The sequence below is a fragment of the Lepisma saccharinum genome, chromosome 11 (genome assembly GCF_977018435.1).
Source record: "Lepisma saccharinum chromosome 11, izLepSacc3.1, whole genome shotgun sequence".
Taxonomy (NCBI): domain Eukaryota; kingdom Metazoa; phylum Arthropoda; class Insecta; order Zygentoma; family Lepismatidae; genus Lepisma; species Lepisma saccharinum.
The window spans coordinates 12547115-12571167 of NC_139239.1; the positions used below are offsets into that span (position 1 = coordinate 12547115).

General features: G+C 44.0%; 1 protein-coding gene across 1 annotated transcript in view; it reads left to right on the forward strand.

Moving 5' to 3' along the window:
* Positions 1 to 2595: 2595 nt before the first annotated feature.
* Positions 2596 to 24053, forward strand: part of LOC145995376 (uncharacterized) — a 532139-nt gene continuing 510681 nt past the window's right edge. Inside the window, exon 1 of the mRNA XM_083131981.1 lies at positions 2596 to 3051. Within this exon, the coding sequence (XP_082988107.1) occupies positions 2596 to 3051 (456 nt within the window). The remainder of the gene's footprint in view (positions 3052 to 24053) is intronic.

Sequence of the window (24053 nt, forward strand, 5' to 3'; positions counted from 1 at the left end):
TGAGATTTTATTAAAGAGGTAAATACCCTGACCGGAAGACGAAGATTTCATTATCGTAATTTAGTTGGTTGGTTATTGGATTTGGTGTTTTCAGTCCACCTTATGCACAGCAAGGCTAATTGGGACTGGACCTACAGTTTAAAGTGGGATCCGAACCACTATGTGCCTCCCGGGACCCTTTGATTACAAGGCGACGACGCTACCACTGCTCCATCGGGGAGGCCCCCACGTAATTTAGTTAAATGGCATAGCTTTATCCCACGCACTATATTCTTAGGCCCAAGATTCCTGAAGAATCAGCCAATACAATTTCTCACAAGTCACGTAATATTATTTACCCTTTCGTTCTTACTGTGGAAGGAGAATAGGAATCTCAAGAATGCCTTCGACTGTCGCATCTCGCGTCGGCCTCCTTCTTGTATCCTTCCTACGCGTTTCTCCACGCAGCATCTTTTCCCGTAGCTGAATCAACAGATTTCGGATGGGGCCAGCGCAGCGTAGGGTTGATTGTGTTTGCTTTGCAGCCACGAGACTCGAGTCACGTGATCGAGTTTGATACGGAGCACAACGCTCCAAGGACCCCTGGAGACTTTATGCGTACCTCAACAACAGAAAACAACAACACACGAATGCTTTCGTTCTGAAAGGACGATTCATAGCTTCGTGTCGAATTTAAAGGGAATCTAGGGTGATTTTTCCTATTTGTGTTTCATTTGTCCAACTATATTTCTGTTGGAAGGAATTGGTGAAACAAAAGCAATATTGGAAATCAAGAAAAGCAAAGGAAACTAACAGGGACACTGGCTAATAAGCTTTTATGTATGCTTAAATATGCACTTCAAGGAAGGGTTAACGAAGAAATAATCCGAGAAAGAAGAAGATAATATATGCTGGCACGAAACATATGACGCAAGATCGAAAAGCCTGGATGTTGTAGGAAAAATGTTCTTAATTCTCCTTTCCCTTTATACCACACTTTTTCTCTTTATTCTATAAAGTTTTGAAGTATCAGAACGTACTTTTTCTACTATCATGTTCGATATATATCCTATGTCTGCCTCCGTGGTGGAGTGGTTGGCACAGTGCGCTGCGACAATAGGAGTCCCGGGTTCTTTGGTGTCCCTCATCAATATCATCATATCATCCACTTATTCTAATCTTCACGATTAGCTAAAGGTGTCAGAAAAGCAAAGTTAAATAATACAAATGAATCAATCAATCAAACTTGAAGACTTTAATGTTTTGTTCCATCTGTTTTTGCTGTAATAATATTAAGTTGTGAAGACTTACATTATGTACTAGGGACGTTCAATATATAAGTTTCCCTGTGCTATAAAATATTGTATAAAGCAATGCCATTAAAAAGAAGCACATTGATGACAAGCGCCATCCTTCGTCTACAAGGAACAACAATCGATTCGTTATCAGACGTGAAGGCGCATGCGCTCAAAGGCGAAAAGTAAATGCTTGTTCGGAAAACGCGGGCTCGCGTCATAAGGAGTTCAGAAGCATGGATGCTAAGGGCGTTCTGTTTATGGACTTTTTGGAACGAGGAAGAACAATTAATGCTGACCGTTATTGTCAAACATTGGATAAACTAAAAAACGCAAATCGACATAAGCGACCAGGTCTCCTGTCAGCTGGTGTCATTCTTCTTGACGATAACGCTCGTCCCCACTCAGCAGTGCAAACACAACACAAAATTGAAGAATTGGGGTGGGAACGGCTGCCCCACCCTCCATAAGCCCCGGTTTAGAGCCGAGTGATTTTCATATTTTTCCGGTGTTAAAGTCTGAATTGCAAGGTTACCGTTTCGAAACAGGTGAAGAAGTGAAGCGTAATGTGAGAATAGCTCAATAGCCAGAGCCCTGATTTTCTTGCAAAGGGTATGGACAAATTGGTGCAACGGCGGGACAAATGCCTGAATCTCTATGGGGATTATGTGGAGAAGTGAGGAAGGATCCTCCTACACATGTATGTATAGTTTTCTAATGTATCTTAAAAATAACATTTTTTACAGCATACGGAAACTTATATATTGAACGACCCACGTACTAGGTACATAAATAAAATACATGTAAGTCTGCATATATTAATTTTATTTACAATTAACGATCATTGATTGTGTGTAATTTGTATGGAAGGAAATTTTGAGCAGAAAGTAACTGTTAAAGTAACTTACAGTTACTTAAAATGAGGAACTGCAGTTACTTTTTGAACGAAGTGTTCTCTGTATGCTATGGTTAAAGGATTTTCGTTGCGTGTTAAATTTAGAACTCGGTTATTTTTAAAAAGTACCTTTGCGAACACTGGTAAGAACTAGGTTTTCCTTCTTCGTTGTAGTTTAGGACGGTACGGTGGTCAGTTCATATGGAATATTGTTTTAGAACTGCGCGTTGAATTATAAATGCCGAGACCGTTCTAGCTGCCCAGGCCCGCCCTCTGCCGGTCAGAATCCGAAACAGCGGCGGGAGTTTCCAGAAAGCGCAACTCGTGAAGTCGCGAGAGCCAGTATTTGCGTTGCACGTGCGGACGCCGGGAGACAGTTCGCCAGCCGCATCACAGGGCGGAAGAGCTGCTTTCGCGTCGCGAGTTATGGCAGGAGACGCGAGCGAAGCTGACGACGCCACTGCGACGCTCATCGGCAACGAGAGGAAAACCGTCGCGACGTCTTCGTTCCCTCACCTGGGCGTCCTCTACTCGTGTGTCTTCCTCCTGTTCGCAAGTGAGATCGGGATTTCGTACTTTTTGTATTCTTACGTCGGTCACGTGGACGACAGGTGCGATTTCGTGTGCAATCCTCGGCCGGCGGGAGCGGACTCGACGGATATCCCGTCGGGACCCGAACCGCCTCCGCCGCCGCCGCCTCGTGAGACGCACAGGATCGAGAAACGGCGCACTGTGGTGGAAGACAACATGGTGTTTTCCGAGGCGAATGTAGAGTTCATGCCGCCTCAGGTTCGGCAACAGATTGAAGAGAAAGAGAAGGAAAAAGAAGCGAAACACACGGACAATCCGTGGGTATGGCTGACCTCATATTCAAGGATACCGGTGAGTAGTTGTGAGAGTTCTATATGCCGATGATATTGCTTTCACACCCTCGTCATTCACATACTCTGTCAACATGGTCGAAACTTGGTACCTAACTTTGGGGTTATAACTCTTACGTTTGAGAGAAATCATAAAAATTGCTCTCTATTTCTTTGTTTCTCAGGTGTCACGAGGTTAACAAAAATACATACTCTTAGCTTGAAAATTGCAATAAGCCTGCAAATGTGTCCTCCAAGTTACACCTATGTCTGTAAAGGTTTCTGTTAATTACCGTTCTTTTAAAAAGAGATGACCCACGCTCCAATCCTCAATAATATAATCACATTCCTTTCTCTGCTCCCTCATATATTATATCACTAGCTGATTACCCGGCGTTCCCCGGGTATTTATTTATCCCAATCTTGTATTAGACAGGAAAATAATGAATTCTAACTATAGTGTAAAATGTAACTAATTTTAAATGTGATCGTGAATGTCACCAATTAGCTTAGCGACATAGAAAACTATGGATTCGACACTAATCTAGGTCATTTGTGGCATTTTATTATTCACCTCCTCTCACCCCCCATGCCGATAGGTGATGAACTTGGAGTTGAACCGCATTGGGAGTGTCACGAAAACTATGGAATCAATTCGCAACACAGCCTGAATGTTAGACAACCCGAGAAACACTATCGTTGTGCGGATTGCATAGAGTCACGGATGTCTGTTGGTGCGGAATTTAATATCGGTGGTTCTCGATCATTTTTACATGTCACCCCTTCCCACCCACACCCCTAGGGTTGTCAGGGGTGTCTTACCCCCACAGTATTTCTTTCCAGGTTGCAAGTGATGCGCGTACCAAGTTTGGTTGAAATCGTTCCAGGCGTTCGAGAGTTATGCCGGAACAAACAAATATACACACAAACACACACACATACATCCATTTTTATATATATAGAAGATTACATCATTAAGTCCCATCCTTACGAAAATACTTTCTGAATGGCGTAATGGTAACGTCGTCGCTTTGTAATCAAGGGATCCTGGATTCGATACACGCTAGAGGCATACACTTTAAACTTGATTTCAGTAGTAGCATGTGTATGCAGCCCCTGTCCTAGGAATTTTGCCGCCCCGTCCAAATTTACTTCTTGCCGCCCCCAGCACAAAATACGTACAAAGAAAACGTTATGTATGAACAACTAAGCTTGTTATCCGTGGCAATTTCTGATGGTATAACCAATTTTTAACATAATAAAATGAAATAATACAGAATGCGAGAAGATAAGTTATTCATAAATAAAAAATATATATATATTTGAGCCTAATAATAATAAAATATCTTTTGCATTTACCCATTTATGTGGCCGCGGTGGCTCAGTCGGTAACGCGTCTGACTACCATGCTAAAGGTCCCGGGTTCGATCCCCGGCCGGTTCAAATCCGGGAATTTTTCTAACGATGGAAGCGGCCCCGGCGTCCACCCAGCGTCGAATAACATGGGTACCTGGGGGGTAAAGGCGGTCAGGGGCGTGATACTCACGACCGGAACAAGAAAGTGTGGGGCGTTACCCCCACACCCCCTATACACCTTCATGGCGTGGTGCTATGCACAGGGGAACACTTTACCTTTTTACCTTTTTTGCATTTACCCACCATAGTTTCTGCCGAATTGCAGAACTCTCAGCTCTTCTGTTTTGTTTCAGCATTTCTTCATGACTATTTATACTGGTACGTACATTTTCCAGAACATTGTACATGAAGCAACATATCTTCACTTCATCACTATTTACAATAAACTATGTATGTACAATTATATACGCCTCGTAAACCACGATTTCATCATGATTACACTATTCACTTTGTACTTTTCCTTCCTTAAGTTGGAAAGCTTACAAATGAACTTTTCTACTTTCTCTATTTGCAAAGTCGCGAAACAGAACAACAAAAGCAGAAGATGGAATTTTTTACTATTGAATAAACCAGCCACGTTCTGTCAATGTGTTCTCCATTAATTCGCGAATGAAATGTGCAGGTGAAAATTTACTATCATTAGAGCTGAGAGGGAAAATAAAATCAGGTTTCGGTCTCTCAGGTGGGCGTTTTTTTTAACGATCTCCACTCTTTCGGCGTCACTGAAATGTGGATTCCATTTTGCTGGATCTGTATATTCTTCATACAGTTCCACTACATTCTGAGCACCGACAAAAGGAGATTCTGTTTCACTTTTTTGCTGAAATACACCATTATCATCAGGATTGCAATTAGAACAACCTGCCACGAGTTCAGAATCACCGGTTTCGAATTCTTCGGCTTTCACTACATCGCTTGCTTCAAGTTTCAGAAATTTGTGCAAAGCTCCACTTTGATTTTCTATATTGCGCTCTTTTTCTCGTTTGCGTTTACGATATTCTGCACCCGAGAGTTTTTTTCCTTTTATCAGACACCTTAGTTTACAATTACAAATGCAACAAATAAATATTAAATCTATTACGACGACTTGACAAACCAGTTGTTTTAATGACAGCACAAATGCACAAGTCTCTCAATACATTGTCACACTCAAACGAGCGCGCGTTCTCACACACGACATGCACTAACTGCACCTTCAAGATCGTAAATGAGGTGCAACCAGCAACGGCAAGAACAGCGGATATTCGTACTTACTATTGCGTCTTGCGCGATTCGGCAATACCTATCATCACCACCTTTCGCGATCAACACGTCAAAGAACAATGCAGCTCTATTTCCGACTATCGAATGCGACACGTCAGTTTAACTCAAACCTCGATAACAGGGGGTGGGGAGCGAAGGACTGGCGGTCTGGCACGCGATCAAACAATAGATAGCGTTGTAACTTGGCACCGCACACGCACATTAGACATTGCTTACCATTTTCACAGACAAAACAGTAATAGCTGCTTTTGTAAGAAGACAACTAACATAAACTTTCGGCACCGCTTTCTTTCGCAGTTACTCTTTGCTTTTATTATTCGTTTCTGCTTTATACTGCACATGCAAATGGTTTTAATTTGAAATTTCTACGACCCAAGAAAACCAAAGTGCCTCAAATAATGCAACTTCCATTTTTATACATTTTGCCCCCCCACCCCCACCCCCGAGCTTGCGCCCCCTGCAAATGCACGTGTTGAACGTACGGTAGAGCCGGCCCTGTGTGTATGTTCTCATCATCCCTCTGTGTAAGGTTCTAATTGTCCACCCAATAGCAATCCCTAGCTATGGCGCGAGGTAGTGAACGAAGCACGTCAGTATCTAACGTTTATGTCAGTGGAGGAAAGCATGCACGTGACAGTTGGAGAAGGAATTGTTAGCGTAAGAGCATACTTGATCTGGCGGGAAACATTTCAGGTTGAGCTTTACGTCCGACTTCCGGGCAACGTATAGACGATGCACTCACAGAAATGTTTTCCAGGGGAAGGGAAAATCAAAACCGAAAATTTGTGTCCTCAACTGGATACATTCATGTCATCTTGCCTCAGAAGAAATTCGGTTTATTTATTGCAGCCACTTTTGGAGAGAGAAACGAAGACACAAAACAATCGATAAAGAATGAGAGAGAGAAAGAGAAATAAAGAAGCCTGCACGATAGAGAGAGAGAAGGGAAAAGAAGAGACATAAAGAAACGAGGCAGAGAGAGAGAGAGAGAGAGAGAGAGAGAGAGAGGGAGAGAGAGAGGGAGAGAGAGAGAGAGAGAGAGAAAGAAAGAGAGAGAGAGAATGAAGAAGAAAATGGGATAGAGAGAAAAAACGTAAGGAAAATATAGAAAAAGAAATGATGAAGAAGAGAGAGGCACAGTGATATAGAGTATGCAATAACAAAGGGATACTACGACTGAGAAAGGAGTAAAGGAAGCTAGAAGGAGCTTGCAGGGAAAGAAAAACAAAATGGAGATACAAGTATAAAGGAGAAACAATAAACAACCAATTTTTACTTATGGGGTCAAGTGACCCACGGCCTTAACTCACTCGATGGCACCCATGGAAGGAAAAGATCCGCTCAAAGTCAAGAGGTCCAGTGATTCATTTTGTTTATTTTACATTGCTTTTCTGCCACCTTGGCTAATCGCAAAGAGGAGAATGAATGGTGATAAGATGAATTGATGAATTGGTGGAAGGACAGCACACGACACAAATCGCACAGAGGATCATACCGACTCTGAGTCTAGACGCCAGAGCCTCGTTGACCTGCAACGTTGCATTTACCGGGGTGTAATACGTGGACATGAGTTCCAACGAAAGCTGCTCATCAGAAAATAGTACAAGGTCTATTATAGCATTGATTACAAATACGCGCATCTTCTAGTGTTAATTAACCTGCTTTTTTTCTAGTATTAAGTCGCTTTTGTACCATTTGTGGCTAATCACTTGGTCCATGCCCGTTTCTCCTTTTTCCCATTTCGCCTTATGTCTTATCAGCCACAGAAACTGGTTTACCTCCAGTGGTCAATTTAAGGCGAAATGGAAATTCCCCTTTCCCCTTTTCGCCTTAAAACCGGATATTGGAAAATAATGTAAGGGAGGGATATTCCATGACTTACCGATTAATTAAACACCAAATAGAATCGAATATAAATATTTATACAAATATAGGATTACTTATCAATTCAGTTTTACACTTATGCTAGACATTTGGTAACTTAGACGTAAATGCAAATATAGAACACATAAACAAATGACAACAAGTTTCACATCTCCCAGATGAACACAACAGGATACTGCATCCACGTAATCCAACAATCATCTCATTATAGGCCTATATTATATAAATATGTATATCAAATTAGTTACACTAAGATTCTGTAACTGACACGGTCTGTATTATTTTCTGACCTAGGCTCCTCCAATGGCTTGTTAGCTGCTTCACCAATAGAAATACACAGGTGGAAGAAGGGAAACTTCTCTGCACCACTATACTTGTAAACGACAGTCTCACAGGTGGATGGATATGTTTAGAAACGGAAATATCCCCCGTGTGAATTTTTTCCCTCTCTCCGATTTTAAGGCGAAACGGGAAGAAGGTGAAAGGAGACTTCCCGTTTCGCCTTAAATTGACCACTGTAGATCAACCAATTTTTTGTTCTCATAAGACATAAGGCGAAATGGGAAAAGGCGAAACGGGAAAACACGAGTTCTTAGAACATTAAATAAGAGCTTGTGGGAAGATACTCACAAAGAAACATTCTTACTTTACTCAGACCAGACTCAGATCACTGAATCTTCGCTGCCTAGAAAGTGATACCACTCAGCACTCTCAGGCATCGAGCCCACTAAAGTGAATTTGGTAACGTGGATTTCATTTAATAGGATATTCCTTTACTACAGAGAGATTGTTCGTCAGTACTTTCCATTATTACACTTTGTTCGTTTGTATTTCAGTTTCACGATTCATGCCATGCAGCCTCTACAATGCTAATTATTGGACGCGGGTGAATTGGTTAACCACTGTATTATCATTGTAAATAAGAGTGAAACTGGAAAAAAAGGGTTACGCAATTTAAATGTTGTTGCATTTTGTTTATCTTTCGCTCGGTAACATCGAGGTCTCATTTGGGTGGCACGTGTTTTCTCTGATCAATCCTCATTAAGAGAAGCGAGGGACAGAAATAATAGCAAGGCCACACAGTTCATCTGTTTCTCACTAGAGGTCAATGTCATCGTAGCCAATGTGGCAGTTATTTGTAAATTTCTACCACAGATAAGGAAAGGCATTCATTACCAAATTGACGTTGTAACAGTCTCTGGAATAAATGTGCGCGTTAAGTTCGGCAAAATGCATAAGCACTGATTGATCAATTGGTTTGTTTTCTTTAACTTCGTTTATCTCCACGTTTGGCTAATCGCGAAGATGAGGATGAAAGTTCTTGAGGTGAAATTGGTGAAAGGACAATCACAGACACTCATGGGCAGGGCAGAAGTCCCACAGAGAACTATACTGGATGTGTCAAGACGAAAGAGCCTCGTTAGGCTGTAAAATGCAGATTGTACTAAGTGGAAGAGAGGAATCTTCAGAAAGGGTCATCTGTTATGCCCCAATGCATATACATTTTAGGACACAATACATTTGTTTACAGCTCAATAACTGACAGAGTGCAAAATGAAATTAGAGCTGCGCTTAATTTTGGTATGTCGAGGAAAGCCGAATATTTTCACCATTCCACCCGTGATTATTTACATTGATAAGGTTCTTGCAAATCCTGCAATCCATGAAGCGAAGAGTTCTTTCATAACGACTGCGCCATAATATTGTGCGATACAAACACATGCTTTAACAAGACAAACTGCATGTATTAAGAAACTCATAAACAACGTAAAACTTTACATTATAACGAAACTAAGTTCCGCGCTTCGTCTTGTTTGCACAGACTATTACAGTAGTTTGCTTCTTATTCCTCTAGGAGGCAGCACTACAATGAGTATTGTATCCGTAGACGTGTGAGGTCTCTTGATGATTCCTCTCCGAAGTGTCCTCCGAGTCTCGGGAGCTTCTCTCCGAGGCAGCCTTCGGGTGTGGGGTGTTCCTCTCCAAGATGTCCTTCGGCTGTGGAGTGCTCCTCTTCGAGATGTCCTTCGGGTCTGGGGTGCTCCTCTCCGAGATGGCCTTCGGGTCTGGGGAGCTCCTCTCCGAGATGTCCTTCGGGTCTGGTGTGCTCCTCTCCGGAGTGGCCTTCAGGTCTGGGGAGCTCCTTACCGAGGTGGCCTTCGGCTGTGGGCTGCTCCTATCCGAGATGTTCTTTCGGGTCTGAGGAGCTCCTCTCCGAGATGGCCTTCGGATCTGGTGTGCTCCTATCCAAAGTGGAATTCGGGTCTGGGGAGCTCCTCTCCGAGATGTCCTTAGGCTGTGGGTTGCACCTCTTCGAGATGTCCTTCGGCTGTGGGGTGCTCCTCTTCGATATGTCCTTCCGCTATGGGGTGCTTCTCTCCTAGATGTTTTTCGGGTCTGGGGAGCTCCTCTCCGAGATGGCCTTCGGGTCTGGGGTGATCCTCTGCGAGATGTCCTTCGGGTCTGGGGTGCTCCTCTCCGAGATGGCCTTCGTATGTGGGGTGCTTCTTTTCGAGATGGCCTTCGGGACTGGGAGCTCCTCTCCGAAATGGCATCCGGTTCTGGGAAGCTACTCTCGGATGTGGCCTTCGGGTCTGGCAAGCTCTTATCCGAAGTGGCCTTCGGGACTGGGGAGCTGCTATCCGAAGTGGTCTTCGGGTCTGGGGAGCTCCTCTCCGAAGTGGCATTCGGGTCTGGGGAGCTCCTATCCGAAGTGGCCTTCGGGTCTGGGAAGCTCCTATCCGAAGTGGCCTTCGGGTCTGTGGAGCTCCTCTCCGAAGTGGCCTTCGGGTCTGAGGAGCTCCTATCCGAAGTGTCCTTCGGGTCTGGGGAGCTGCTATCCGATATGGCCTTCTTGTCTTGGGAGCTCCTATCCGAAGTGTCCTTCGGGTCTGGGGAGCTGCTATCCGAAGTGGCCTTCCGGTCTGGGAAGCTCCTATCCGAAGTGGCCTTCGGGTCTGTTGAGCTCCTCTCCAAAGTGGCCTTCGGGTCTGAGGAGCTGCTTTCCGAAGTGTCCTTCGGGTCTGGGGAGCTGCTATCCGAAGTGGCCTTCCGGTCTGTGAAGCTCCTCTCCTAAGTGGCCTTCGGGTCTGTGGAGATCCTCTCCGAAGTGGCCTTCGGGGCTGAGGAGCACCTATCCGAAGTGTCCTTCGGGTCTGGTTAACTGCACTCCGAAGTGGCATTTGCGTCTGTGGAGCTCCTCTCCTAAGTGGCCTTCGGGTCTGGGGAGCTGCTATCCGAAGTGTCCTTCGGGTCTGGTTAACTGCACTCCGAAGTGGCATTTGCGTCTGTGGAGCTCCTCTCCGAAGTGGCCTTCGGGTCTGGGGAGCTGCTATCCGAAGTGTCCTTCGGGTCTGGTTAACTGCACTCCGAAGTGGCATTTGCGTCTGTAGAGCTCCTCTCCGAAGTAGCATTCGGGGTCTGGGGATCTCCTATCCGAAGTGGCCTTCGGGTCTGGGGAGCTCCTCTTCGAAGTGGCCTTCCGGTCTGTGGAGCTTCTCTCCTAAGTGGCCTTCGGGTCTGTGGAGCTCCTCTCCGAAGTGGCCTTCGGGGCTGAGGAGCTCCTATCCGAAGTGTCCTTCGGGTCTGGTTAACTGCACTCCGAAGTGGCATTTGCGTCTGTGGAGCTCCTCTCCGAAGTGGCCTTCGGGTCTGGGGAGCTGCTATCCGACATGGTCTTCGGGACTGGGAAGCTCCTCTCCGAAGTGGCCTTCGGGTCTGCGGAGCTCCTATCCGAAGTGGCCTTCGGGTCTGGGGAGCTGCTATCCGAAGTGGCATTCGGGGTCTGGGGATCTCCTATCCGAAGTGGCCTTCGGGTCTGGGGAGCTCCTCTCCGAAGTGGCCTTCCGGTCTGTGGAGCTCCTCTCCTAATTGGCCTTCGGGTCTGTGGAGCTCCTCTCCGGAGTGGCCTTCGGGGCTGAGGAGCTCCTATCCGAAGTGTCCTTCGGGTCTGGTTAACTGCACTCCGAAGTGGCATTTGCGTCTGTGGAGCTCCTCTCCGAAGTGGCCTTCGGGTCTGGGGAGCTGCTATCCGAAGTGTCCTTCGAGTCTGGTTAACTGCACTCCGAAGTGGCATTTGCGTCTATGGAGCTCCTCTCCGAAGTGACCTTCGGGTCTGGGGAGCTGCTATCCGAAGTGTCCTTCTGGTCTGGTTAACTGCACTCCGAAGTGGCATTTGCGTCTGTGGAGCTCCTCTCCGAAGTGGCATTCGGGCTCTGGGGATCTCCTATCCGAAGTGGCCTTCGGGTCTGGTTAACTGCACTCCGAAGTGGCATTTGCGTCTGTGGAGCTCCTCTCCGAAGTGGCCTTCGGGTCTGGGGAGCTGCTATCCGAAGTGTCCTTCGGGTCTGGTTAACTGCACTCCGAAGTGGCATTTGCGTCTGTGGAGCTCCTCTCCGAAGTGGCATTGGGGGTCTGGGGATCTCCTATCCGAAGTGGCCTTCGGGTCTGGGGAGCTCCTCTCCGAAGTGGCCTTCCGGTCTGTGGAGCTCCTCTCCTAAGTGGCCTTCGGGTCTGTGGAGCTCCTCTCCGAAGTGGCCTTCGGGGCTGAGGAGCTCCTATCCGAAGTGTCCTTCGGGTCTGGTTAACTGCACTCCGAAGTGGCATTTGCGTCTGTGGAGCTCCTCTCCGATGTGGCCTTCGGGTCTGGGGAGCTGCTATCCGAAGTGTCCTTCGTATCTGGTTAACTGCACTCCGAAGTGGCATTTGCGTCTGTGGAGCTCCTCTCCGAAGTGGCCTTCGGGTCTGGGGAGCTGCTATCCGAAGTGTCCTTCGGGTCTGGTTAACTGCACTCCGAAGTGGCATTTGCGTCTGTGGAGCTCCTCTCAGAAGTGGCATTCGGGGTCTGGGGATCTCCTATCCGAAGTGGCCTTCGGGTCTGGTTAACTGCACTCCGAAGTGGCATTTGCGTCTGTGGAGCTCTTTTCCGAAATGGCCTTCGGGTCTGTAGAGCTCCTCTCCGAAGTGGCCTTCGGGGCTGAGGAGCTCCTATCCGAAGTGTCCTTCGGGTCTGGTTAACTGCACTCCGAAGTGGCATTTGCGTCTGTGGAGCTCCTCTCCGAAGTGGCATTCGGGGTCTGGGGATCTCCTATCCGAAGTGTCCTTCGGGTCTGGTTAACTGCACTCCGAAGTGGCATTTGCGTCTGTGGAGCTCCTCTCCGAAGTGGCCTTCGGGTCTGGGGAGCTCCTATCCGAAGTGTCCTTCGGGTCTGGTTAACTGCACTCCGAAGTGGCATTTGCGTCTGTGGAGCTCCTCTCCGAAGTGGCATTGGGGGTCTGGGGATCTCCTATCCGAAGTGGCCTTCGGGTCTGGTTAACTGCACTCCGAAGTGGCATTTGCGTCTGTGGAGTTCCTCTCCGAAGTGGCCTTCGGGTCTGGGGAGCTTCTATCCGAAGTGGCCTTCGGGTCTGTGGAGCTCCTCTCCGATGTAGCCTTCTTCGGGTCTGGGGTGCTTCTCAGGCAGGAAGGTGAAGTAGAGAAAATAAACGAAACAAACGAAAATATATTTAGGGAAAATTTGGAGTTAGTGTTCACTGTATATACTGTTCCCACAATATAATCGAGTGCAATTTTTTGTTTACTAAATTGTACAAGTAAATAATCTGTATGTAAAAAAGAACGTGTGCTTTAGTTGACAAAGTATTTTTGATCTTGCCACTCAATGGATAAGGAAAGGAGATCTCGAAAGAACATTTCCTAGAAGCCGTGGAAATTCGGTTCTTCCCTTTTCATCTACTTTCATGCAGCATTTGAAAGTATGCACATCTCAGACGACATAAGACAATATTCCATTTCTTAGTTTCCGTTGGTTTTTCTATCTTATCCATTAGTCATTGTCTTATTCTTTCCTACAGATCTCTTCGCACGCTTTTGTAACCTTCACATCCATTATCGTTTCTGCTGACGGCTTCCCTCTTTTTATAGTTGTTTTCCTTTTATTCAAACCAACAAACACATTCCTCAATCTTGGCTACTTTTTATTGTAGTTTTTCACTCCAACCTCCCCCCTTCAGCGGTAACAGAATTTGGCTATTTGGACAAAAGGGCCACAGAACATTACCAGATATATAACATCATTAAGCCTTGTTTCCATGATATGAAAAAATTATGCTGACCAAGGCAGAAATTTATTTTATTATAAAAAATATATAAACTAAACATAAAGTTTCAACCTTCTAGTAAGGTCTTCATCAGACTATGTACCAATTACAAATGTAACAAGCTACAAGAAGAGGACGATATATATACAGAAAAATACTCCCCTCCACACTATTAGAAAGTTGTTCTGGAACATTCTAGCAGGTGGCTTTCCCTTGTCAACTTTACTTTCACCTGAAAGTGAAAGTGGTTGGACTGTTTATCTCACTCTCTATTTCCTTCATTCTTCTTCCTTCTTCTTTCCTCTTTCTCTCTTGTACTTTCCTCTCTTTCTAACACCTTCCTCCATTCTTTGTTTATCATCAGTCCCCCATTCCAGTTCATTGTGTCTTCTTCACCTTTCTTCTCTATTTCCTTGGCCTCTTTCCATTTTCTCACTAGCATTCTCTTCTCCCTTCCTATCTGCTTAGACGCATCCCACTCTATGTCATGTCCTGTTTCTCTCTGGGGGTTTAAATATCGCATTTCTCTCTCTCTTAAGTCGTACATAATTCCTATGTTGTTTCAACCTGTCTTTCAGCCTCTTTTTCGTTTCTCCTATGTACACACTCTGACATTCTTTACATTTCACTTCAGAGTGAAAGCAAATAGAGAAGAAAGGTGAAGAAGACACAATGAACTGGAATGGGGGACTGATGATAAACAAAGAATGGAGGAAGGTGTTAGAAAGAGTGGAAAGTACAAGAGAGAAAGAGGAAAGAAGAAGGAAGAAGAATGAAGGAAATGGAGCCTGAGATAAACAGTCCAACCACTTTCACTTTCAGCTGAAATTACAGTTGACAAGGGAAAGCCACCTGCTAGAATGTTCCGGAACAACTTTCTAATAGTGTGGAGGGGAGCATTTTTGTGTATATACATCGTCCTCTTCTTGTAGCTTGTTACATTTGTAATTGGTACATAGTCTGATGAAGACCTTACTAGAAGGTTGAAACGTTATGTTTAGTTTATATATTTTTTATAATAAAATAAATTTCTGCCTTGGTCAGCATATTGAATTTTTTCATTACCAGATAGACTAATGGTAGCCTTCCCAAGGTATATCTCCAAAACGACATCTGATAGTCGTAACGGTACATCGTTTCTTTACTGTGCCCGAAACAAAAAAAAAAGGTCTGGAAGATATACAGGGTGCTTCTCTAAGAAACCAAGAAAATCAAACCTCGCTCAATAACTTTAATTTTTGACAGGTTTCCTATGAAAATTTGTATGTGCCTACCTTGTACGTACATTACAATCAAGGTTTGCGTAGAGCATATACTGCAAGCTGCCTCCTGGGTGGCGTAGTGGTAACGTCTTCACCATGTAATCAAGAGGTCTCGGATTTGATGCCCCAAGGAGGGACATAGTCGTTCGAATCCTACTTGAAACAAAAACTCAGATGCTCCAACTCCAGTGTGTGATTCTAGGATATACGTATTTAGTTCGTAGGGGACCTTATGAGTTCGTGGAAGTTTTCAGTAGTTTGCTACAGAATATTAATTTTGAGAATTAGTGGTGGTATTATGCCCCCTTTGATGCTTAAAATTATCAATTCATTGGTAATTTACAAGGCCATTGTTTTCCATGATCAAAAGGAGTCCAGTAATCCACGCACTTTTGTGTACGGGTCTGCAAATTAGCCAAGACATATGCTAATGTGACATCGCCTGCAACCTCCCTCTTTGAGGGTGTCAGTTGTTAGTGACTTATTGCGGTGTAGACATTCCTTTAGTGAATCCCACAAGATGAAATTAGAATGCGTCAGGTCTGGTGATCTTGGAAACCATAGTCAGTTCGAAATTAACAGGTCAACGAAATAACTTTCGAGTTCCGTCATGCTTGTGCTAGATGCAGCTCACTGTGCCTTGTCTCAAGGTCACGTGTACAGTCCATTTCGTTGGGGGGTGTAGTGGTTCATCTTCGATAGACGCTTGCTTTATCCATGCACATTTTCGCAGGGAACCACACATTTTCTTTTTCTTTTCATGATGAATCTTTGGGGTTTTTAGCGAAAGAATCAATTGCATTTGTATGTTTATCATTTAGCGTCGCTTTTCTGTCGCGTTTGGCTAATCGTGACGATGGTATTATTGAACTGGTGATAATCATGTAAGAACAAACAACAACAGGGCCTCCCCGATGGTGTAGTGGTAGCGTCGTCGCCTTGTAATCAAGGGGTCCCGGTTCGGTACTCAGTGGAACGTTCAACAACAACAACAACTTCAGTGGAGGCACATAGTGCTTCGTATCCCACTTTAATCTGTAGGTCCAGTCCCGATTAGTCTTACTGTGCAGAAAGTGGACTTAAAACACCAAATCAAATCAAATCAAACAACAACAACAGTACTTACCCAAAGAAGAGTGAGTTTCAAGTACGATGACAACTAGCGGCATCCATCGATTGTTTGCAGAACTACCTTGGGTTTCATTTTCCACAAAACACAGCTGCAACCTTTCTGTTAAGCTCGCGTTGTTAGCGAAGGAACAAGGGGGCACGTTTTCCCCAACCATCCAGAGAAGGTATTGTGTAAACGGAAGATTTTGGTGTCTTACACAAGGTTGGCAATTGTCGTGTTTCCTTCTTCAGAATAACGTACGAAATTATTGTCCAGAAGGCCAGTATGACTTCCACTATTTTTGTGTCACAAAACAATTAGTTTCCATGTTACCATATCAATAATGGAACAACCTCTTTGTTAATCTTACAGTGAAATTGTTGCACTTTCCGTATTGTTGTACTGGTCTGTGGACGTTCACATGTCCTTAGTGTCCCATGAACATGTTACTAACCGTTCTTCCACACGATAGTTGTTGCGTCATCCATCCAGAAAGCAGAGAATAAACAATTTAATTATACCTGCCGCAAAATTAGTTTGGTATTGAGAGCTGAAGGAACACGCGTCACGGTGTTGCCATATCATGCGGTACGGTACGGTACACAGTGCAACCGTCTGACGCTGCGTCTAGGAAAACGTGTTATGAAAAGTAACAACAATGATGAAATGTGTTATTGTTTTTCGAGGTAAACGGGATAACAACGATGACAACAACAATGATGAAATGCGTTATTGGTTTCTCTCTTCATTTCCATTTCCCTTACAACAAGAACGAATTAACGAAACGAGCATTGTTTACAGGTTACCTTTTCAATCCATTCTGAAAATATTGAATATATACACTTTCAATAATTATTTCTTGCCGAAGTCGCCGTTATAGTCTGCCAATCTTTCAATTATACCGCAACTGAATTGCATAAAGTCCAGTTGCTGGGGCGTCTGACTTTCACGCGGGAGACCCGCGGTGGCTGGTGGAACTTTTTCAAATATCCCTAGCAGGCCTCCCCGATGGCGTAGTGGTAACGTCGTCGCCTTGTAATCGATACCCGGTGGAGGCACATGGCACAGTGGTTCGGATCCCACTTTAAACTGTAGGTCCAGTCCCGATTAGCCTTCCTGTGCATTAAGTGGACTTAAAACAACAAATCAATCAATTATTCAATCAAATATCTGGGGTCGACTCAGCCCAAGGGAGTACCTGGGGCAAACCTGGGGTAAAGGCGGTTGTTGAACCACATCACCACATCACATCCATAATATGGCCTAGGTCGGGGTCGAGAATGTGTGGAGCCCTACCTCCACATCCCCACATGCGTCCATACTTTACTTCATTTTGCGTCCATTCATTTTTTTGTATGAGAATCCCAGAGATTTTATGACCGTCCTTAAAGATGTTTTCCCACCTTGTAAAAGTCCCGAATCTTTCAACGAAACGCGCAGTTTCCCAACAGTGGGATGATCTTTCCTCCTATAATAAGAGTAAATATGGCGACGAATAGAGTCTTGCTGAAAGGTATCTAAATTTGTCACTCGTTTACAGATATTCATCTTCTTCCCTGGGCTTTCCAGATTTGAAGCCTCACATTTATTTATTTATTTATTTATTTATTTATTGCCACCACATTATATTTTTCTTTCCCTATAGTAAAAATAGTGTTCTTAGACACGCCGACAGCAGTAGCAGCTCTGTCCAATACTTTATTTACAGAAATGATTGGACCCCCATTGTTTTTTCTCTTGCTCAAATTATTTGCGCTCAGGACAAACCATCTACCGCGTTTGGTCTTTGAGAGGAATTCCTTTTTCTTTTAGCGCATGGCCTCTTTGGTACATTATCATCTCGAGTATTGCCTCCTGTGCTTGACATTCTTCACACAAGCACACGACACACTCAAGCAGAATACAGAAAATTATGTACAAAAAATAACACTAAAACAACACGCTATATACAACAAAGAATACTCTAAATTCAATAAATACTAAACAAACGGACCGGTTAAAATATCACAGCAACGCAACGCAACGCAACAAACAAACAACACGTCCTCTCCCAACAACATGAAAACTGATCGCGGGAAGAATCGCCCGATAAGCGGCAACACCGAGATAAACGTTTTCTGTTGCTAGGTAACCAGGGCTTGGGTGAAGCACTGGGAAGATTTTGATTGGTTCGCATGCCAGCAACCCACCCTCCCGCAGTGACGTAGACCCGCTTTCTCCACGTGCATCCCAAGCGTCAACACCAAACTAATTTTGCGGCAGGTATAGTTCCACTGTGATAACCACCAGGGGTTATGACATTAGAACCACCCTGTACGTTATAAACCTCAATAACCCAAATGTAACGACAAAAGTTTGTCAAAGTTCGTTTTACGCTCATTTATTTCTCACTGTACAATGTTCGAACCAGGATCACCTTGATTTCAGGAAGACCGCATTACCACCACGCTGCTAGGTCCGTGACGTCACAAGCACGAAACACTATAAGGACCCCAAATATGACTTAATATACCCACATAAACACACAGGTGGGTTTCGCTATTAACAAATTCTGCTATTAATACTATTTATTACAATCAGCAGTGGCTTGGTCACTGCAGTTAGTCAACCAACAGAGTGAAATGGTCAACATTTTGCTCCGTTGGGATCTACAGAGCTGTCCTGTCATGGCTCTATGAGCGTCCCACAATTGGCAGAAGTGGGGTATGGTTTATGGACTACAATATGATCCTCCCAGATAGATCCGAAGGATCCTCTGACCAACGACAGGTGCGGTCCCTCCATTCATATTGGGGGCTACGCGTAGAGCTGACGACTCTGCACTGTGAAAAGACATGTCAAGAATCAGCAATATGAGGTCAAGGATGTTCCCAAGGTAAAATATTCCAGAGGTAAAATAGTCTCCCGTTCGGATCTCCTGGCAGAGACTACTTTGGGAGATCCCTGGACTAAGAATAATATCTACATTAGGAATAAGGATATTAAATTAGGTACTTGGAATGTTCTGAGTCTTTACCGGCCTGGGGCATTTCAGTGTACAGTTAATAAGATAGTTAAGTACTGGGTGAGTCTGTTAAAAGAGGTCCCGTGGAAAATGTGCTCCTTGCATGTAGGCAACCCTTGTACACAGGAGAGAAGAGCGGGGTAAAGAACAGTCCAGGATATCGGTGCCAAGCAGTTTAGACAACTTGACATAGACGTAAATGAATGAAACATCTCTTCTGTAAATACAGTACAATGTGACAACAACCTACCTAGAGGAGGTGCTGGAGGGCCTCCCCCATGGCGCAGTGGTGCCGTTGTAATCAAGGGATCCCGGGTTCCATACCCGGTGGAGGCACAAGTGGTTTCTTTTTAATCCCCCTCTATGTCAGTTGTTGAAACTGCTTGGCACCGATATCCTGGACTGTTCTCTACCCCTCTCTTCTCTTCGGTGTACCAGGGTTGCCTACATGCAAGGAGCACATTTTCCACGGGGCCTCTTTTAACAGACTCACCCAGTTTAAATTAGATATAGTAGCTGTACAGGAAGTTAGGCGGCCAGGAGAAGGTATAAAATTAAAATTAGTTTCTTCCATGGCGCTACTGAAAATCATATAATTAAGAATAATGCTAAGGTATTTTTCAAAGCAGCTAATGAGAGGTTTGGAAGTTAACAATGAGAAAACTAAACACGCCGAAACAAAGTGTTAGGTAATAATCAAAATCTAATTTTTGATAACTCGTTTGAACCAGTTTCCAAATTCAAGTACTTAGGAGTATTACAAACAAATGAAAATTATATTAAAGAGGAAATAAAAAGCAGGCTTAACTCAGGGGATGCATGTTACTTTTCTCTTCATAAACCTTTGTCTTCTCGTTTAATATCTAAGACACTAAAAGTTAAAATATACAAAACAGTAATTTTGCCTGCAATATTATATGGATGCGAAACTTGGTCCCTTACATTGAAAGAGGAATATAAATTGAGAGTATTTAAAAATAAGATCCTTAGGATAATATTTGGACCTAAAAGGGATGAGGAGACAGACGAGTGAAGAAGGTTACTAATTTAGAAGTACATAATTTGTATTCATGTCCAGATATTATTAGAATGATTAAATCAAGAAGACTTAGATGGGCAGACCATGTGGCACGAATGGGAGAGGAAAGAAGAGTTTACAGGTTTTTTGTTGGGAAACCTGATGCTAAGAGACCAGTAGGAAGACCAAAACGAAGATGGAGGGATAATGTTGAGATGGACCTATAGGAAATTGGTAGGGATGGAAAAGAGTATATAGATCTTGCTCAAGATAGGAACAGATGGAAGGCTTGTGTGGCTGCAGCCATGAACCTTTGGGTTCAAGAAGGTTAGAGAGTTAGTTAGTTAGACAACATGTTGAAACAGTAATATTAGCGTTCAATGTTATTTGGACAGTGCTGCTGTTACTTATACATATTTTAATATTACAATGCGGGATGTTATGGGATCAGAATAGGGAAAAAATCATTGAGATTTTTGCATTAAGATTGGAGAGCTATTGGCATCATTTGTATACCTTTCTTTAATTGACTCTTAGTGGTATTCAGTCAACCTGGTGGTGTTTACGAGAGCTCGTCTTCCGCAATCGTCATTGTTTTTCGAACATATGGAGATTACATTGCCGAATAGTTGAACAAGTAATCTACAGAGTGAGCACTTATTGGTAGAAGACGTATCTAATTGATCCGCTGGTACCGCCGGAACCACCTGTTTGAGAATCAACTCCCAGCCACATATCAAAAAGATTAATCCGTATCCATAGCTTCAGCTACAAAGTCAAAAAGCATCGGCCGTGGACAGCCTCTGGATGGGTGATCGCTCGGGAAGGAGCGCGTGGGTTCATCCCTACGGACCAATAAGAAGTACACATCTCGTCCACTCATCGCCCGTGACAGTTGTGCGGCGACTTCTCAAGAACAACCCAAGACAAACCACCATGAAGTAAGCCATCATTAACCCTATACGGAGGTAGAGCCAAGATAAAACAGGCTGAAAGTCCACGCAACCCTTCAAGGCGGGACGACGTACACCTGTACGTTCGCGGAATTAACCCACCAGGATAGAGACGAGACGAGAAACTTTGACTGTCTCATATGTTGCGCCAAGCTGCTTTGGCTCGGTACAATTTCTTTCATGTATTCTTGTTAATAAACGGACTCGTCTTTTTTACTTTTACTTCCATAGTCCCTGATCGTTAAATAATCCATCTCCAACCATTGTTACTCTCTCTTGCGTACGCTACGGGCCCCGGTTTTGAATCCCGGCTTGGAGAAAAGTGTTTTTTGTCAGTGTCCACGAGAGACATTGGCCGGCCACGTGTACCCGATGAATTTGTTAACTGAAAGGGAAGTGTTCGCAGGAAGCTATTCCTTTTACAACACAGACCTTGTCTCTTCGAATTGCTTGTATCGACGGTAAATGTTCTTCCGAGATGGTTTATTACTACCGAAACGCGTGCGTATGTGTCTTTGTGCCATTGTGATATAATCAGTCTTCGCTAACTCCTGCACACAGTACGTCTTCTGCTAGTCACTCGAAATTTTGCCAAACTAGCGATCCTGGCGGAGCAGCGGCAAAACAGCATAAAGACTCCAAGTTGAAATAAAACTTCCAGGGATTTTCTTTATGTTGATGCCTTGTTTGATTTTCTGTCATAAATAGTTACGTCATAATAACCGTGAAAAGTTGTTCCATTCTTTCTGACTTACCCTGTATAAAAATATAAGAAAAACAGTTGGATTACTGGGGCACAGCGCGGTAACATGGAGAGTATGCCACCCGCCGCTGTGCTTGAAAGGGAGGAGAGTGGATAACTGAAGTTGACCTTGAACCAGATTTAGAGCACAAGATTCTATCTGGATCCGTTGGACTGCTCATTCCCCAACAACCGTCTAAGCTTCCGCTGCATAGCTACTTGAAGAAATAAGTTCAGCACCTCTTCAGCCTTTTGCCACGGTCTCAATTTGCGGACTCTCGCTCGTAACTCGATATCTTAATCGATTCATTCATTAACGCGGCAAGATGGAAGATACAAACTTCAAAGTCGCCCCGCAAGTCGAAGGGTCTTCTGAGGAGCTCGGCGGAGAAAATTTTCCCATCTCACCAGCTAGATTGCGCCTTAATAAACTCATCTGTTTCCAGGCTGCGACTGAGGACTTGATAATGAAATTGATGACGTCGCCCGACCTAAGTGGTGCGATAAAGGGGATGATATCATGCAACTGCATAGTCTGTGTGAAGGAAAAGGTAAACTTTCGTATTATTCACTCACAGAAACAGCTTGACAGTTCTTCTGAGGGAAACCAAGGAACCAGAAGTGTTACAAATAAGAAATGGAGCCAGAAATGTACGAAAAATAATTTGGAATGAAAGGAGTTGAGGTGATAGAGAGTTTTCAATATCTAGGAAGCACAACTGAAGGAAGCGGAACAACAGACGAGGCTGTAAACAGAAATTGACAACTCAGAAGTGGATCCTATCCCAGTATTAGGAGACTTATATGAGACAGGGACGCAGAGTCCGCTAGCGAACCTACCAAAGTTGGTTAGCTATTGGTCCTGGGTTCAGATGACGTCATCAGCTCACTTGTTGATTAGATGCTTCGGGGCATCTCAACGTTATCTCTCCATCTTCGTCTTGGCTTCCCTACAGGTCTCTTACCATCAGGTTTCCCAACAAGAATCCTGTAAACTTTTCTTTTCTCTCCCATTCATGCCACATGGCCTGCGCTTAAATAAAGAAACATCTACGTACTGACATCACATTGATCATCGCGCATAAATCCCACTGCAATTGCGGTGGTCAGTTTCCTTCTTTACTCTTTGTAGTCTTCATTTCAGCCATGTTTCTTACACATGCATGCAAGAAGAAGCGGGAAAGGTCCTGCTACATTTGCATCACAATTGGAAGTGCCTCGGTGCAATTTAAACGTGCTACTTGTTTGTCGAAGCCCCTATATTAACCATGGAAACACTGTCCTTTTAGTCAGGTATTTTTTTTTTTTACGTGAACAGGCGTTAGTAAAAGTATTAGGCTATATGCAATGTGTGTGTGGGTGTTTGTGTGTGTGTGTGTGTGCAGTTCTTGCCTAACTTCCAATGTGTGCTTAGTGTATTTTACAAAGAAAATACGAATGGTAAAATTTGAGCCAAAGCCATTTGATATGCATCGAATCTTGATCAATAAAACAGAACACTCTCTCTCTTTCTTTGTGCCGACGTTCGTAGAGAAGTGGTTCTCCAGCGCGCTACGACACAACGAATCCCAGGCTCGAATCCCGGCATGGGTCTCTTTTGTGAGTGTCCTTTCATGAATTTTATCACATCATCGCTCATCCTCATCTTCATAATTAAGTGGCAGCAAAGCGAAGTAAAACAAACCAAATCTCTCTCCCTTTCGTGCCTATCCCTGCCCATTTTTAATAGCTATCTTAACTTTTTTTTGCATCTTTGGGAACATATTCAAAGCGTGTTGGAGCGTCTTTAATGGTTAAATTGTTAAATTTCCTTAACTTTGCCATCCAAAACATTAAAGACATAAATGAAATAGAACACCCAGGTTAAGACTCGAACCAGGAACTTTCGACAATGAGATTATGAATCTCAAACTCAACCCACTTGGCCACCGACACAGATTTTATACAAGTGGATAGCATGCGTCCGTACTGTACATCTTTCCAGCAGACTACCATTCATTGTTTGTACCGCCAAACGATGAATGCGTGGTTTTGCAAAACAGAATAAATTGCAAAACGTTTCGTTGGTGTACCACGGTATCCATTTCTCCCATTTAACGGCAATAAATTATGAATCTGAAACATTCGACGAAATTTCAGTCTCGTCGACACTGCATGCATCAATGTTTCGCCTCATAAAATGTTCATTTCATTTAGATTCAATTTTCAGGGATTTCTGGATTATGGTGATTGACGGCGTTATCTGAGAACACCAAGTTTGCTCATTCGCTGA